General features: G+C 44.2%; 1 protein-coding gene across 1 annotated transcript in view; it reads left to right on the top strand.

The window, feature by feature from the left end:
* LOC130194829 (paired box protein Pax-6-like) overlaps positions 1–12,382 on the top strand; it is a 28,353-nt gene extending 15,971 nt beyond the window's left edge. Inside the window, exons 6-11 of the mRNA XM_056416018.1 lie at positions 5,308–5,460; positions 6,789–6,871; positions 7,052–7,202; positions 8,210–8,319; positions 8,547–8,688; positions 11,414–12,382. Coding sequence (XP_056271993.1) covers positions 5,308–5,460; positions 6,789–6,871; positions 7,052–7,202; positions 8,210–8,319; positions 8,547–8,688; positions 11,414–11,499 — 725 coding nt within the window. The 3' untranslated portion in view covers positions 11,500–12,382. The remainder of the gene's footprint in view (positions 1–5,307; positions 5,461–6,788; positions 6,872–7,051; positions 7,203–8,209; positions 8,320–8,546; positions 8,689–11,413) is intronic.
* Positions 12,383–18,065: the final 5,683 nt, after the last annotated feature.

Genomic DNA, 18,065 nt, shown 5'->3' with positions numbered 1-18,065 from the left:
CAGCTTTCGTAGCAACACCTAGAAAAGTTCAGGTTAAATTTAATGGGCGGGGCGCATCAGCAGGGCAATGGCAGGAGGCATCAGACCCAGCTAGGTCCAATGGACCCTATGAGACGTGAAGTCACAAGGACTCTGGAAAGGAAGCAGACTTAATAATGTGTGATGGAGAGATGTAAACTCATCCATAAGGAGAGAGGAGAGAGGTGCTCAGTGTATCCTAAACGTCCATAAGGAGAGAGGAGAGGAGAGAGGAGCTCAGTGTATCCTAAACGTCCATAAGGAGAGGAGAGAGGAGAGAGGAGCTCAGTGTATCCTAAGCGTCCATAAGGAGAGAGGAGAGGAGAGAGGAGCTCAGTGTATCCTAAAGGTCCAAAAGGAGAGAGGAGAGGAGAGAGGAGCTCAGTGTATCCTAAACGTCCATAAGGAGAGAGGAGAGGAGAGAGGAGCTCAGTGTATCCTAAGCGTCCATAAGGAGAGAGGAGAGGAGAGAGGAGCTCAGTGTATCCTCTCGTCCCCCTCAGCCTCTCAGCCTCTAGCAGCATCTCTAGGTCTGGACCAGGTGAAGCTGGTTCAGGTCTCACTATCAGACCATCAAGAGGAAAGTCTTCAGTCTCCATGAGGGGGCGGAGTCTGCCTCCAGGACTGAAGGTGGAGCTGGTTCCATAAAGAGGAGGAGCTTAATACCTGAAGGCTCTGGCTCCTCCTACTTCTTAAGACTCTAGGAACCACAAGTAGCCCCGCATTCAGTGAGATAAATGGTGGATAAATCAAACAAAAGCGAGCTTCCCAATGTGTAACACTTCATTATTTTAAACCAAACCATGTTCTTTGTTCAACGTGTCGCCTAACCTAGCTCAATATGTTGTGTTCTCCAAGTAGTTTTATTGACTAAACCACTTTTTTTATTTTTTAAGACTGTCTGCATATAACAAACTGGGTAACATATGGGCCGTTGCATGAACACACGTTGAGAGCTCGGGTTGAAATACGAGAGATGGGGATTGCTGGTGAACAGGGATCCTGGTTGAGAACCTTTATCTCCAGCACGAGTGGGTGTGACTAACCTTTTGACAAGAAATAAAGAATGCAAGTTTAAGGTCGCACATGACACAGATCTTAGCTGATATCTAAGAAATATCATTAAAGTGATTGTATTTCTGAGTTTGAAAGCTAATTTTGCACCATAAGCTTTTTTTTGTTGTTGCCTCAAAGCTAAATCAGGACTTACTTGCTTTTCCTGGATCTTTTTAATGCATCTCACAGTCCTCAGTCAAGTGTCCTTGAGCAAGACCCTTGACCCTGTATTGCCCCCTGTAGCTGTGTCTACGGTGTGTGAATGTGACATGCTCTGGATAAAAGCGTCAGCTAACTTCCCTCATTGAAAATCAATTTGAGGTTCCTGTCATCTTTGATACCAATACGGTGTTCCCCTTCCTGTCTTATCACACACATTCGATGCTTTCAGTGGTGTGCCGTGGGCCTGGGGCCTGGGCCTTCAGTGAGGTCCTACACAGTCAAACCCGAATTAATCCACCTCGTATTACTATCATAATGATGCCATGGCTCTAGACATGATACAGTTAGACAGAGACGCAGTATAACCAGGCGTTGCGTCACCTTGAAATTGACATTTTTATTCGGAGAATTGCAGGGGAAGAGTACAATACAGTCCAGTTCAACTAATAGGCAAGAACATAATCGAGTGCAACAGAGTTATATTAATATTCTTCTTCTATCCATTTCTGGTCCACAAACTTTGAGCTTTAAGTCCAACTTTTTTTTTACAGTGTGTTCACGAAACAGCGCATTCTCACCCAGAGCAGTTTCACCGTGATGATGAAGATGAAAGTTCCTGTTTACCCAAACACATGACACAATTAATGAGTCTTTTCAATATGTCCCTCTTGTTCTTCACCTTTTCATTGTGCAGCTCCGTTGTCGCTTGTTCGTTGATCTGTAGATCCGCTCCGTGTCCCCAGAAGTTTTCAAAGCACCATTGCTTGTAAGTGCCGAGCCGTACTTTGGTGTCTCGTTGCTGCCTTGGTTAGACAACTCAAGTTTGCAAAGCCAGTGTGGCTCCAAACACCAAATCGATCACTTGCAACAGGCATTCCCAGCAGTCCGGTGTGCAGAGCTTCGGAGTCTGAGCCATTGGTAGCGCTCGTAGTTGGAACTTTGAAAGTGGCGAGCGAGCCCCTGTTCCGCCTGTGACGGGCTTTGTAGCGTCGCCGTCGGTCTTAAAGTTCGTCTTGAGAATGGCGTTATAATTATATCCTCGACCAAATCGATATCTTCTCCTCCTTCCGCCATTGTGGGTTGAAAAGCTTAGTAGTACGCAAATTAATTCGTTTATCACATTCAGTTTCCTAGTTCTGAGGTTCTGCATATACCTGTCCATAGACCCCGCCTCTCAATATTGGTAAAAAGACGTGCAGCACTACGCCTGCTTGCTGGCTCCTGTGCCGGTTCCGGGGCCAGCTAGAAGGCCTTCAGGAGCCAACTCTAAAGCTGATTGGTTGACACTAAATGTTCATTCCCATTCACTTTGAGCTACCAGCGCCCGCAATGTTGATTCTGAAGGCCTAAGGGCAGATGTTAGCCCCCTGGCAACACACGATGGCTGAATATGATTGGATAAAAGATCTAACATAAATATCAGCCCTCCAAATCTCAACCTGGGGCTGGAAGCAGTGCAACCAAGAGGAAAGCTATGAAATGAAGAGTATAACTCTTACTCTGGGGAATAATTTAATACATATTTGTGGGAACATTTATTTTAAAAAAAATTATATTCTAATGATGTTTAGGCCAGCAGAGAAGGCCTTGCTGGCCCTGACGGCCCACCACTGGATGCTTTAGTGTCAGTATTCCTGACTGTGACGACTACCTTCTTCAGTCAGATTTGCTCCACTGTGCCATGCCTTCAATTATTTAAAAAAAAGTACATTATCATCCGGGACAGAGGGCTCATCGTATAGTTAACATAAGCAGCTTCCTGTAGAGTGAGTGGCCCCATTTGCCGTATGGAGGAGGCTCATATGCTGCTGCTCCTCCTCCTCCAGCGCTCTGGGATTACAACAGGGAAACAAAGTCATGCTATACTACCACGGCTGCTGCCTCCCCATCCGTCTACACTGTTTGTGCCTGTGTGTGTGTGTGTGTGTGTGTGTGTGTGTAGGGGAGGGAGAATGGGGCGTCTGCTCTCATTTGTGTCTCTTTCTGCCTGACTGACTGTGACAATGAGCAATGGCTTCATTCTGTTTTGCAGTCTCCGTCTGCTGGGGATAATGAATAATTAGGCTAGCACCACAAATAACACGAGTTCCACAGGGAGCCGGAGTCGAGCTCCCGTCTGCTCGGGGATCTCACGTCGGATAGCTCTCCGCTATGAAGTGCCCGGCACTTCTTTTCCCCCGTGGATCTGAATATGTCATTTTGTGTTGTCTACGCGGATCGAGGCCCGGGTTTGAGTGACGGGCCGCAGCCGTTGATTGAGTTGGAATTGTTAATATACCGGCTGGAGCAATGTTTAACTTGGACTTTAAAAAAACGACAACAAAAAATGCACAAAAAAAGTAGAGATCAAATTCAAAAGTCAGTGAGACCCAATAAATGCACCGAGGAGGCGGTTGGTAAAACAAACAGAATCTATTCTGGCCGTTCACGTTAGAATCTGGGTCAAAAACAGGCTACAATTATCAGAACATTATGCAAATTGGGGCCTGCGGCTCAAAGGTGTACAGCAGATAAAAACATTCTCCAAATTAAATTTGCGACCCGAATAAAATCTCCTGCCACCTGTTGGTCTGCCACATTATTGGATTCAATCAAATGTCTCACTACCCACTGACAGCTGTTTAAGTGCTATAGGATTTGGTTTTCTTTGACAATATTTCTATTAATATCGTCTTGTTGTAAAAAATACATCGACTCACTTTGAGGAACTTGGCATCTCCTTATTGTTTAACTGCTATAGGTCGAAGTGGTTTATTGCTGTTTCTACTCCACTACATGTATTTGATAGCTGGACTCACTTTATATATTTATATACAGGACTGTCTCAGAAAATTAGAATATTGTGATAAAGTTCTTTATTTTCTGTAATGCAATTAAAAAAACAAAAATGTCATGCATTCTGGATTCATTACAAATCAACTGAAATATTGCAAGCCTTTTATTCTGATTTATTGCTGATTATGGCTTACAGCTTAAGAAAACTCAAATATCCTATCTCTAAATATTTTAATATTTCCTCAGACCAAGTAAAAAAAAGATTTATAACAGCTGAGTGTTTGTCAAGGCTCAGAAACACCTGCAGGTGTTTCCTGAGTTAATTGACAATTCAAGTGATTTGTTTAATACCCTACTAGTATACTTTTTCATGATATTCTAATATTTAGAGATAGGATATTTGAGTTTTCTTAAGCTGTAAGCCATAATCAGCAATATTAAAAGAATAAAAGGCTTGCAATATTTCAGTTGATTTGTAATGAATCCAGAATGCATGACATTTTTGTTTTTTGAATTGCATTACAGAAAATAAAGAACTTCATCACAATATTCTAATTTTCTGAGACAGTCCTGTATATATTCACACCTTATATATATATATATATATATATGTTTTTTCCTTCAACATTTGTAAAATGCTGTATTTGGATATATTGAACACTATGAGTAACATACAAGTGAAATTAAAAGGTTTGGTTTATGAGAAAATTCAAATAGAAATTTGCCAGAATGGCCGTTTTGGAGACCTCGCCTACATTTTCTGGACTAAAACCTCTCTAACTTTGTTCTGCTTCACTTTTTCAAAGTCAAACTTTGCAGTGAGGATGTAAACATCTTTTAATATGATTTGTGAGAGTTTTAAACCGTTCCAAAGATATAATCATCCTGTGATCCAGTGCTTTTTTTCAATTCGGACTTGAAATCTTTATATTTTTTCTGTGTGCCATCTTTATTTACTCTTACCCAGTAACATATAGACTGATATGTACACATCTGAACAAAAGGAAACAATGTTTAAAAAGGTAAACATTTAAAAAATATTAAAATAGCCCTAGTGGTTGCAGAGATACAGCCTTTTTAGTTTGGGTATGCACTTTTCGGAGCAGAGGCCTAAAAAAGATTTCACTTATAAAACAGAAGAACAAAAAATCATTATTGAAAATTAAACCACTCATATCTGTAATACTTAAGTAAATTTTCTGAAAAAGCATATATTTCAAAATTCAGCTTTCCTCTTTTTTCTCATTTTGATGGCAGTATCTGACCAACTTCCTTCCTTCCTCCTCTCCTCTGCAGAGTGTCCGCAGGCCGAGGCCAGGGAGAACACCATCTCAGTCGGTTCCACCGGTGAAGACTCAGAGGAGACTCAGATGAGGCTTCAGCTGAAGAGGAAGCTACAGAGGAACAGGACGTCATTCACTCAGGACCAGATAGAAGCGCTGGAGAAAGGTGACTGAGAGTTGTTTATCAGTACATAGTACACCCACATACCTATAAGTGTGAGTATGAGTATATTTATTTGGAATAGCAAAATATACAACCATCAGTAATAAACGAAAGAAGAACGATACCTGTGGCTGACCGAAAGGGTTAAGGCTGAAGCTATCTAGCTTATAAGTGCCTTAACCTATGATTGCTTAAAAAAACGTATTCCAAAGAACCTTATATATAAAACAAAAACAAAACAAACGAACCAGAAATTCAAGCATTTATCCCCATAAACCGTTACCTCTTATGCTTCATCAATACTGTCAAGTCTATACCTAGATCAGATTCACACTTCGCTTCCACAGAAACTCGGTCTTGAATCAACACAATACATTTTACATTTATTAAACTGTTTACCTGTTTCCATCCAATGTTCAAATTGATGTTCTGGAAACGTACAAAAATGTGCACATATCTAATAAGATAATGCGGAATTACATATTTACATTTTTCAGAACGCTTGCAATACAACATAAATGTGATATTACTTCCATGTAAGTCGTCAAGTGGGCGAAGTTCCATGGTGATGAGTTACAACTTTCATCTGGTTCACCTGTGTTGTCAAGAGACCTTTTAAAATATCTCCATGACAAAGTGCCATGTTCTTCCACACTAATATTAAGAAAGACCAATGACAGCGAAGCAACATTTGAATGTATTCAATCAGGGATATTCCATGCTGAAGAGGAGAACTGTCATGTCTCCTGTCACCCAACACATCTCCTAATATGATACAGTATGTTGGACTGTCCAGGAATTTATGTTCACGATGTCCTGGAAAACATGCGCATTGTTTTGAACATGTCAAAAGTCTCCTAAATTATCCAATTGTGAATAAAGTTCTGGATATTTAGCAAAAAAGTTAGTCCTCTTCAAAGCCATCACATAAAAACATTGTCTGATTAGTCTGGGCTGACTTGATTCTCCATCGATGGTCTGATACGAGAGGTAGTCATCTGCATATCGCTAAATACACATGAGCCCATCATTTGTAATTATGTCAGCTATATATGTCTAATTTTTACTTCACGTTGTAGTTGTATCATGTAAAATAGATCCCCAATCTGTAGCAACATTTGAAGGATGAAGTCATAAGTTGAATATACACTTTACTTACTTTTATTGACAGAACATCTCTGGCAGTGCTGCATATGAGAAGTGATCCATTGAAACTTCTGTGGAACGTCATTGTTATTGTGTTGCTGTAAAATGTACTCTGCTGATGTAAAACAATTACAAATGGCACAACTCAAGTTATCACGGAATGACACAAAGCGCTTTTGTCCCAGAATTTGAAAGGACTCACTATCCGGACGTGTTTGCCAGAGAACGCCTTGCCAACAAAATAGACCTCCCAGAGGCAAGAATACAGGTAGGCTGTGTGATATATCCTCACTGTAGGTGTGTGTGTGTGTGTGTGTTCTGTGTTGTAATACAGTTTCATTAAATAGCATTAATGAATCATATGGATGTATGGTTTTACCAGACTTGGGCACACATGCAAACCTCTCCTTCAACGTCATGACAATGTCTTCTCTTCTGGAAAGTGCAGGTTTGGTTTTCCAACCGACGAGCAAAGTGGAGAAGAGAGGAGAAGCTCAGAAACCAACGGCGTCAAGTGTCCAACTCCTCCAACCACATTCCCATCAGCAGCAGCTTCAACACCAGTGTTTACCAGCCAATACCGCAACCCACCACACCAGGTACTGACGAGGACGTGGACTCGGAGTCCACGTCCTATTGGACTGGCACCTCATTATGAGGATAAGAACAAATGGATAATGTTTCATTTGTCATTGTACTAAAAGTTAATTGTGCATGCCTTTATGATGCTTTTTTTCATTTCATTCATTTATTTGTACAGGGATTGACCCATTAATCAACCCAGGGGTAAATGTGTCAACGTTAGCTAAGGCTAAATTGCAACTGTGGTCCCTGTGGCCAGATGTTACATGCTATTGGGTTGATTGACCGTCCATTCTCGCAAACTGCCTTGAGCAAAGTTTTACATTTAGTACAAAAATCCTCCTAGATTCAAGGATGAAGTGATTAGATTGTGTTCAATTCAAATTAATTCAGTTTATTTTGTATAGCCCATTCTCAAAAATAAAATGTTTGCCTCAGAGGGCTTTACAATCTGTACACATAGACATCCCTGACCTTTGACCTCACATCGGATCAGGAACAACTCCCAAACAACCCTATTACGGGGAAAAAGGGGACGAACCCTTGAGGAGAGCAACAGAGGAGGATCCCTCTCCAGGATGGACAGAACAGTAGATGTCATGTGACCAGATGAACCAAGTTACAGAGTTACATCAACACATGCAATGAATATGACAGAGTGTATGAATAGTTGGTAGTAGGCATGGACCACGGTCCAGACCTCCATCAAAGGTCATCGTGACCTCACACAACGCCATAACCTTTTGGCCGTATCAAGAATTGATTGGATATATTTCGTGTAGCCCAAAATCACCAAGTACAAATTAGCCTCAGAGGGCGTTACCATCCGTGGACATCAAACCAATGACCCTCCAATGAATGGGGTCTGCTACTTACCCTCAGTTGGTAGAGTTTTGACTATTTCATAGACCAACCATCTTCCCTGCGTCCACCAATGTCATGGACGTATTGTACCATCTTGAATGTTTAGTGATATTGCCTCCGATACTGTTCTCATCATTTTCCCTTCCTTATCTCCCTCTAGTGTCCTTCTCATCAGGATCCATGTTGGGAAGGTCCGATCCAGTTCTGTCCAACAGCTACAGCCTACCAGCCATGCCAAGCTTCAGTATGGCTGCCAGCCTGCCTATGCAAGTAAGATTAGTTCCCAAGACGTAGAGATATCTTCTTCATGTGTTTCAGGATGGTTTCAACACTTCCTTAAAACATCTTTGTGGACATGTTTGCTAGCAGTGAACAAGTAGTTGTCAATTGAATAACTTGTTAATCTAAGTTGAATCGAAATGCCTCTTCAACCTGATTTGACTCATTGACCTTTGTTTTGGGGGAAAAAGGTATATAATATTCATTGATGTTTCCAGGCATCCAGCCAGGCCTCTTATTCCTGCATGCTGCCCACCAGCCCCGCTGTAAATGGAAGAAGTTATGAAACATACACTCCTCCACACATGCAGCCACACATCAACAGCCAATCGATGACGTCCTCTGCAACGTCGTCAACAGGTAGGAAAACACAAACTGACAGCTGTTGTAGGATTGAGACATGAATACTGATGATGATCAATGATATACGCATTAAAACATGTTGGGTTTGATTACTTCAGAATGAAAGAATGATGATCTGATGAATAATGTTTGGAATTGTAACAAATCTTAAAAGCTATCCAGCTTGAAACTATTTAAAAATGCGGAGAATCATTAAGAACAGTAAAGGTTATTAAAGGTTAAACTCTGAACAGTTGATGATTCTGAACATTCACCTACTGTACAGTGACTCAGTGACTCCACCCTGTTACCTTGAATTCTAGGATTCAATTCAAGTCAGTTTATTTTATATAGCCCCATATTACAAATTAGGAATTTGCCTCAGAAGGCTTTACAATCTGTACACATACGACATCTCTGACCTTTGACCTCACATCAGATCAGGAAAAACTGCCAAGAAATAGAGAAAAACACGTTCATGGGGAAAAAACGGAAGAAACCTTAAGGAGAGCAACAGAGGAGGATCCCTCTCCAGGATGGACAGAAGAATAGATGTCATGTGACCAGATGAACAGAGTTAAAGAGTTATACAAACACATGCCACAGTGTATCAATAGTTTGTAGAAGGCATGGACCATGATCCAGAAAGGTGGGGGAGGGGCGCATCAGCAGGGCCATGGCAGGAGACCCAGCCAGGTCCAATGGACCCTATGAGACGTGAAGTCACAAGGACTCCAGAGAGGAAGCAGAGTTAATAATGTGTGATGGAGAGATGTAAACTCATCCATAAGGAGAGAGAGGAGAGGAGAGAGGAGCTCAGTGTATCCTAAGCGTCCATAAGGAGAGAGGAGGAGAGAGGTGCTCAGTGTATCCTAAGCGTCCATAAGGAGAGAGGAGAGGAGAGAGGTGCTCAGTGTATCCTAAGCGTCCATAAGGATAGAGGAGAGGAGAGAGGAGAGGAGAGAGGAGGAGAGAGGTGCTCAGTGTATCCTAAGCGTCCATTAGGAGAGAGGAGAGGAGAGAGGTGCTCAGTGTATCCTAAGCGTCCATAAGGAGAGAGGAGGAGAGAGGAGCTCAGTGTATCCTAAGCGTCCATAAGGAGAGAGGAGAGGAGAGAGGAGCTCAGTGTATCCTAAGCATCCATAAGGAGAGAGGAGAGGAGAGAGGAGCTCAGTGTATCCTAAGCGTCCTTAAGGAGAGAGGAGAGGAGAGGGGTGTATCCTAAGCGTCCATAAGGAGAGGAGAGGAGAGAGGTGCTCAGTGTATCCTAAGCGTCCATAAGGAGAGAGGAGAGAGGAGCTCAGTGTATCCTAAGCATCCATAAGGAGAGAGGAGAGGAGAGAGGAGCTCAGTGTATCCTAAGCGTCCATAAGGAGAGAGGAGAGGAGAGAGGAGCTCAGTGTATCCTAAGCGTCCATAAGGAGAGAGGAGGAGAGAGGAGCTCAGTGTATCCTAAGCGTCCATAAGGAGAGAGGAGAGGAGAGAGGAGCTCAGTGTATCCTAAGCGTCCATAAGGAGAGAGGAGAGGAGAGAGGAGCTCAGTGTATCCTAAGCGTCCATAAGGAGAGAGGAGAGGAGAGAGGAGCTCAGTGTATCCTAAGCGTCCATAAGGAGAGAGGAGAGAGGAGCTCAGTGTATCCTAAGCGTCCATAAGGAGAGAGGAGAGAGGAGCTCAGTGTCTCCTAAGCATCCATAAGGAGAGAGGAGAGAGGAGCTCAGTGTATCCTAAGCGTCCATAAGGAGAGAGGAGAGAGGAGCTCAGTGTATCCTAAGCGTCCATAAGGAGAGAGAGAGAGGAGCTCAGTGTATCCTAAGCATCCATAAGGAGAGAGGGGCTCAGTGTATCCTAAGCATCCATAAGTAGAGAGGAGAGGAGAGGAGCTCAGTGTATCCTAATCGTCCATAAGGAGAGAGGAGAGGAGAGGGGAGCTCAGTGTATCCTAAGCGTCCATAAGGAGAGAGGAGAGGAGAGAGGAGCTCAGTGTATCCTAAGCGTCCATAAGGAGAGAGGAGAGAGAGAGGAGCTCAGTGTATCCTAAGCGTCCATAAGGAGAGAGGAGAGGAGAGAGGAGCTCAGTGTATCCTAAGCGTCCATAAGGAGAGAGGAGAGGAGAGAGGTGCTCAGTGTATCCTAAGCGTCCATAAGGAGAGAGGAGAGGAGAGAGGAGCTCAGTGTATCCTAAGCGTCCATAAGGAGAGAGGAGAGAGGAGCTCAGTGTATCCTAAACGTCCATAAGGAGAGAGGAGAGGAGAGAGGAGCTCAGTGTATCCTAACGTCCCCCTCAGCCTCTCAGCCTCTAGCAGCATCTCTAGGTCTGGACCAGGTGAACCTGGTTCAGGTCTCACTATCAGACCATCAAGAGGATAAGACACAGGATGTAACATGTGGAGAGTAGCTGATATAAATACACATGGTCATGTGGGGGAAGTATATATAAGTAAATGGATCTTGAAATACAAATCTTTGAAACACGTTTCCCAAACCTTCATCCATCATCTTCAGCATGTTTGGGGTCTTCAGGATCTCATATCTTCAACACATTCATGTGGGCTTGGACATTGCCGAGCTGTCCTCCAGATATTTCTGACCAAAGTCAGATTCAGAAATAGGTTTAGAAAGACTTACATCTGCACTTAATTTCCAACCGTGCAACTTGCTTTGCATTGGGAGAAAACAAACCTTTAAACTGTGTTGTGTCACGGCTCTCAACTCTAAAGCTCTTCTTTGTTCTCCTTTCACCAGGTCTGATTTCCCCTGGTGTCTCAGTTCCGGTCCAAGTTCCAGGAAATGAAGCGGACATGTCACAGTACTGGCCACGCCTGCAGTGATGTCATTTCCCCTCGGCAATGGTTGGGTGACTGCTGCAACAAGACTGTCTGGACATCAGAGCATGACCTACCCGACTCTACAGCTCGAATGTGAAGAAGGACCTCAAGCAGAACATGAAGGAATTACTCTCATTGATGTTTGCGAGAACATTTTCAAACCAAATTCTGGAGACAAGCAGGACAGAAGTACTCTTCCAAATGAAGGAATTAAAAAAAACCTACAAAGCCGGTGCAAGTTCAAGCGACTGTACGACCGGATCCACGTTTCTCGGGGAGATCGGTCGCCACGTATTCCCCAGCTGCCATTCACAGTTCGGTTGTTGAGGACACAGGACGAAGAGCTCCAGCCCGAGCTGCACTCAGGGCGCTCAGGAAGGCGCCCATCCTTCGTTCACGCTAAACTCCAAACAGGAATAAACTGCTCCGTGTCCATTTGGAAAATTCTGTGGGAAGACATATTACCTCCGCTTTATGTTCCTAATTTATATCACATTGGTGTATTTGTAGCAACACAAAAAAACTAAAACAAAAAGACGTTGACTGAAGGGAGGAGCTCCGGCCTGGAATGTGTATAGAATTTCAGAATGTGCATTCTGGTGATATGTGTTTGGTATTGTAAAAAAAAAAAGATCTGGATGTAATCTGGTAAACAGGCATGGACTCTGATTTTGAATTTATAAAATGATCTCAGTTTGTTTTAATTCCAAAGCTCTTATATCCATACACTCTACAGAAACTATTCAAGGCTGGAGGCGGAGCGAACACTCTGCTAATTCATAACAAGTGAAAATTAGAACGTGCCTGGGATGTAAATCTGTTTCAGATTTTAAAGTGTAAAGTATTTGTCTTCTCCAGTGATCTGGGAGGGTTTCCACAATAAAGTTATTTCAATTATATGACTTATTACAGTGAATGTAATCGTGACGGATTTATTCATAGCATTGTTATTTTTTAATTTGTTGAACCTTCCTTGTGAATCTGTGACAAGACGCACCGAAGCTGTCTGGAGGCTCGCGAGGGAACACCTTACGAATGAACACACACGATCACAGAACGGGTCAGGAGACCCACTCAATGGAAGAACTGCGGTTCGATTCCCAGTCTCCTCCAGGCCAGACGTACCCTTGAGCAAGCTATTGAACCCCACGAGGTATGAGGAGTGTGAAAGTGTGTGTGTATGGGTGAATGTCAAATACCCTAACACTGGACTTAAACCAAGGACAACGCTCTAAGTGTTCCGTCTAATACCAAGATGACTTATTTTACGATAGTTTTGTTACAAAACATACATACTTCAGTAATAATGTCAGTTATGTGACAAACATACTTAGTTTAACCCAAACCACAAGCTTTTCAGAAGCCTTAACACCTAGTTGTGTTGCTTAAATCATATTCAAGTCCTTCTTTTCTGCAGTAAACATGAAAAATAAGTGAAAAATATACTATAAATGTAACCAGCTGACATGCTGGACACTAGCCAGGTACCTAGAGCATCGGCGTTTGAAATGTAAAGCCACTGATCACATGACTCCTGTATTAGCTGCTCTGCACTGGCTTCTCGTAAAATCAAGAATCACATTTAAAATTCTTCTCCTCTACTACAAAGCCTTGATTGTTGATGCTCCATCATATCTTAAGGAGCTTGTAGTACCATATTGCCCCACTAGAGAGCTGCGCTCACTGAATGCGGGGCTGCTTGTGGTTGCTAGAGTCTTAAAAAGTAGGATGGAGCCAGAGCCTTTAGTTATCAAGCTCCTCCTCTTTATGGAACCAGCTTTACCTTCAGTCCTGGAGACAGACTCCGCCCCCTCATGGAGACTGAAGACTTTCCTCTTGATGGTCTGATAGTGAGACCTGAACCAGCTTCACCTGGTCCAGACCTAGAGATGCTGCTAGAGGCTGAGAGGCTGAGGGGGACGAGAGGATACACTGAGCTCCTCTCTCCTCTCTCCTTATGGACGCTTAGGATACACTGAGCTCCTCTCTCCTCTCCTCTCTCCTTATGGACGCCTAGGATACACTGAGCTACTCTCTCCTCTCCTCTCTCCTTATGGACGCTTAGGATACACTGAGCTCCTCTCCTCTCTCTCTCCTTATGGACGCTTAGGATACACTGAGCTCCTCTCTCCTCTCCTCTCTCCTTATGGACGCTTAGGATACACTGAGCTCCTCTCTCCTCTCTCCTTATGGACACTTAGGATACACTGAGCTCCTCTCCTCTCCTCTCTCCTTATGGACGTTTAGGATACACTGAGCTCCTCTCTCCTCTCCTCTCTCCTTATGGACGCTTAGGATACACTGAGCTCCTCTCTCCTCTCCTCTCTCCTTATGGACGCTTAGGATACACTGAGCACCTCTCTCTCCTCTCTCCTTATGGACGTTTAGGATACACTGAGCTCCTCTCTCCTTTCCTCTCTCCTTATGGACACTTAGGATACACTGAGCACCTCTCTCCTCTCTCCTTATGGACTTAGGATACACTGAGCACCTCTCTCCTCTCCTCTCTCCTTATGGACGCTTAGGATACACTGAGCTCCTCTCTCCTCTCCTCTCTCCTTATGGACGTTTAGGATACACTGAGCTCCTCTCCTCTCCTCTCTCCTTATGGACGCTTAGGATACACTGAGCTCCTCTCTCCTCTCCTCTCCTTATGGATGCTTAGGATACACTGAGCTCCTCTCTCCTCTCCTCTCTCCTTATGGACGTTTAGGATACACTGAGCTCCTCTCCTCTCCTCTCTCCTTATGGACGCTTAGGATACACTGAGCTCCTCTCTCCTCTCTCCTTATGGACGCTTAGGATACACTGAGCTCCTCTCTCCTCTCCTCTCTCCTTATGGACGCTTAGGATACACTGAGCACCTCTCTCCTCTCCTCTCTCCTTATGGATGAATATGTATCTCTCTTTTGCACATTACTGACTGCTTTCTCTCCAGAGTCCTTGTGACTTCACGTCTCATAGGGTCCATTGGACCTGGCTGGGTCTGATGTCATGGCCCTGCTGATGCCCCGCCCACTCCTCCTCTCTACCTCCATCTGATGGATGATGGAGGTCTGGATGCGAGGTAGCGTGTGGGCCCAACTATGCCATGGCGCTGCTGATGCCCCGCCCACTCCTCCTCTCTACCTGCCAGAGCAGCTGGCTGATTACCAATCAGCCAGCAGCCGAGGCCAATTAGAGACCCCGCCCCCTAGCTGCCACAATGAGAATGATATATCGTGGGCCTTTTTGTGTGACATCACCTCAACACCTGAATGAACTGAATTTAAAGCTTCAAGACAAATAAGTTAATTATTATTTTAAGAGAAACATTTTTCAATATATTTATCATTTATAATTCATCGAGTTAAATTTGAAAACCGACAATAAATATCGGCGAGGCGTTATTCGATTGAACTTTCTTTACGTTATTTTTCATGTACAATCCAATGAGGTTGATAAAATGCATTTGACGAATAACGTGACTTATTTACTCAAACGAATATTGCCTCTGAACATAATCCAGTCGGCGACATTGGGAAATCAATTGTTCCAAAGTGTCATCAGAGTGACGGCAGTCCGTCACTTCGTGTGTTTCTGACAGCAACACACAACAACCGTGTCCTCGTAACATACAAAGGAGATTAAAGTTCAACATGTAAATGCAAATACATATTTGAATTTGGCTCTTTCAGTTTATTTAGCGCCAACTTTCAGTCATAGTCCATCATGCCTAAAAATGACAGGCATTGTGTGAGGTTCTGGTCGGTCTGCAGTGGGCTTGTGATCAATTGGCAAATGGGATTCAGAGTACAGCAATATTATTAAAACACACACACACACACATTTCATACACTGCAAATTCAGAAGTGAGGCGCTGTTGAATAGAAAGAAAGAAAAAGACTATTCACTGGCTCCATCCCTCTGTTTCATTCATCCAGCCCGTCATTTCTTCCTGTCTTCCGTCGGCCAGCGGGTGGCTGCAAAATGAGAATGGGGTCAACCTCTCCTCATTTACCTAACAAAGGGCTGGAGGAGAAGAGAGAGAAAGAGGAGCTGACGGCTGTCAGGGAGAGAAAGAGAGAGGGCATCCAAGACAGATGACCTGCAGCTCCGCTCTGCAAAGTTTCATTCCGTTACATCTCACACAATCCACGTCATGTCGGCACCTATCAATTACTGTCCGCAGGAAACGGCATAATAGGAAGTCTAATCATCAAGGAGCATTCGGAGAGTGATCAATGATGGCTTCCTCCCTTCCACCGCCGACACCAGACTGGTGGCGAGATCATCGGGTTACTCTGGTCATAACGGGAATATGATTGTGCGTGTGTGTGTGTGTGTGTGTGTGTGTGCAAGGTGATGCACCACACCATGCAGAGAGAAAGGGTTCCAAAGCTTCTCTATCAGCTCACTTCTGCATTGATGGGTTCGGTTGTAGCTCATGGGGGAGAGCGGTCGTCCCGTATCCACAAGGTACCCGGTTCGATCCCCACTCTCCCCATCGTTCACGTTAAAGTGCCCTTGAGCAAGGCACTGAACCCCCAGTTGCTCCCCAGGTGCTTCACTGCAGCCCACTGCTCCTTAATACCTAAGGATGGGTCACAATGCAGAGAGGAATTTACACATGGAGATCAATGAAAGTGTACATTTCTTTCTTCTTCTTCATATTTGAGCGAGACAGAGTAGGATTTGAACTCAACATAAATTGGTATTCAAGGAAAAAATTCCACCCGACTAAATGTGTCACAGTTCAGCTCCAGACCTCCTTCTCTCACTAGTTGTTTTCATCCTGCCTGTTTTACTAAATCTCGTGCCTCATTCACCTGGTCCTCATGCCCGTCTCATCGGCAGCCCGTTCCCTCATTAGTCCATCAGTACTGTAACAGTTTATCTCCACACCTTCCTTCTTGTATTAGTTGTTTTCATCCTGTCTCACTAACTATCACGTCATTCCAGATCCTGCTTCCCATCTCGTCAGTCCAGCTCCCTTCAGCTGCCTCTGGTCACCCCCTCGTTAGTCCCTCATTACCTTCACCTGGTCTTCATGCCCGTCTCACCTGTTGCCCATTCCCTAATTAGTCCCCATCTACTTAGGTTCCCTCACTTGTCCTCTGCCAGGTTGTCTTGTGTTTTCTGACCGAGCCCTCGAGCGTTCTACAGTTTGATTATTCTGTCTGTTCCGTTCCTGAAGACGCTCAGTAAAGACTCTTTATTTGAATTGTCTGTCTCCTGAGTCGTGGATTTGGGTCCACCCTAACCCCACCATGACAAGTACTCTGGAACCCTCACTTGCACTTGTCCTCTGTCAGATTTTTCCGACGCAAGACAAGTTCTGCCGGTACTCCAGTAAAGGATTCTTATGTGTTACCTCTGTCTCGTGAGTCGTTAGGCCCTGGTTATTGCCCCGTGACATCACGATCTGTCCAGTCATGGACCCAGTACCCCCTCCTGCAGCAGTCTGAGAGGATCGAGGATCCAGCAGCACGAGGCGCAGATGGTCAGCTTCGCCGCGGAGACACGGCAGCGGGCTATGGCGCCGATGACCGTCCAGATGCCCTGACCTACCCTGTTCATCACAAACTGCTCCAGCTCCACGCTAAGGAGAGGAGGCTAAGGTAGCTTCCACCAGAAACCACCTGACTGGCAGAGTGTGACTGTGGGGCGACGCTGAATGGGAGCGACGTGCGCCATTGGCACTTGTTATCCAGTGACTTACTGTCATGTTACATTCAGACACCGCAGACGCAGAGACATTAGTGAGTCCGACTAGCTGAGACAGTCAGTCAGTCAGTCGTCAGCCAGCCAACCAGTCAGTCAGTCGTCATCCAGTCAGTCAGTCAGTAATCCAGTCAGTCAGTCAGTCAGAGCCAACAGCTGGCTGTCACAGTTCTCTCCACTCAGCTGCTGATATCTTCACACAAATCATCATCATTTACATTCTAATTAAAACGATGAAAGACATTAGCATGGTAATGACAGCGTGTTGTGACACGGAGGCTTGCTGCCCGTCCACAGACAGACGGACAGACAGCCAGAGATGGAGGCAGATGGGCATCGGCTCATTGTCTGGTTCACTTTGACATCTTTATTTCAATCAGAGGGGGGGGGGGGTATCTCCTCAGAGACCACTGTACACACAGGCCTGTAATAAATACAACTCTTGTTGTGATGAGAGCGGCTGTCCTGCAGCTCTCTGATAACCAAATACAAGAGCACAATGGCTGCTTGTCACCTGTCAATGGAGAATTATGTCCTCAATGGAGGAATCCTATCAAAGCAATTATTCACTCATTCAATCTCCCTTCACCGTGAAATAAATAAAAATCATTCCACTGAGCTGATGCCATTCAAGGCGGAGTATTCTCATGATTTCAATGATTTTCTTTCTTCCACATCACCATATTTATGCACGTGTAAAAACAATACGCTCTAATGCCAGCCTCCTCAATTACCCGACCTTCGGGGGCGGCAGGTTCAGCTGAAGGTCGTTGTGTCTTTTCAAAATTAAAGTCCCAAAAAAATTTTTTTTACTGAAATTATACGAAGGCAACAAAAAGTGCAACATTTAGGAAAAGAAGATGACT

This window comes from Pseudoliparis swirei, chromosome 6 (genome assembly GCF_029220125.1).
Source record: "Pseudoliparis swirei isolate HS2019 ecotype Mariana Trench chromosome 6, NWPU_hadal_v1, whole genome shotgun sequence".
NCBI classification, from domain to species: domain Eukaryota; kingdom Metazoa; phylum Chordata; class Actinopteri; order Perciformes; family Liparidae; genus Pseudoliparis; species Pseudoliparis swirei.
Note: the sequence above shows the minus strand (reverse complement) of the source record. Positions and strands in the feature narration are given on the sequence as shown.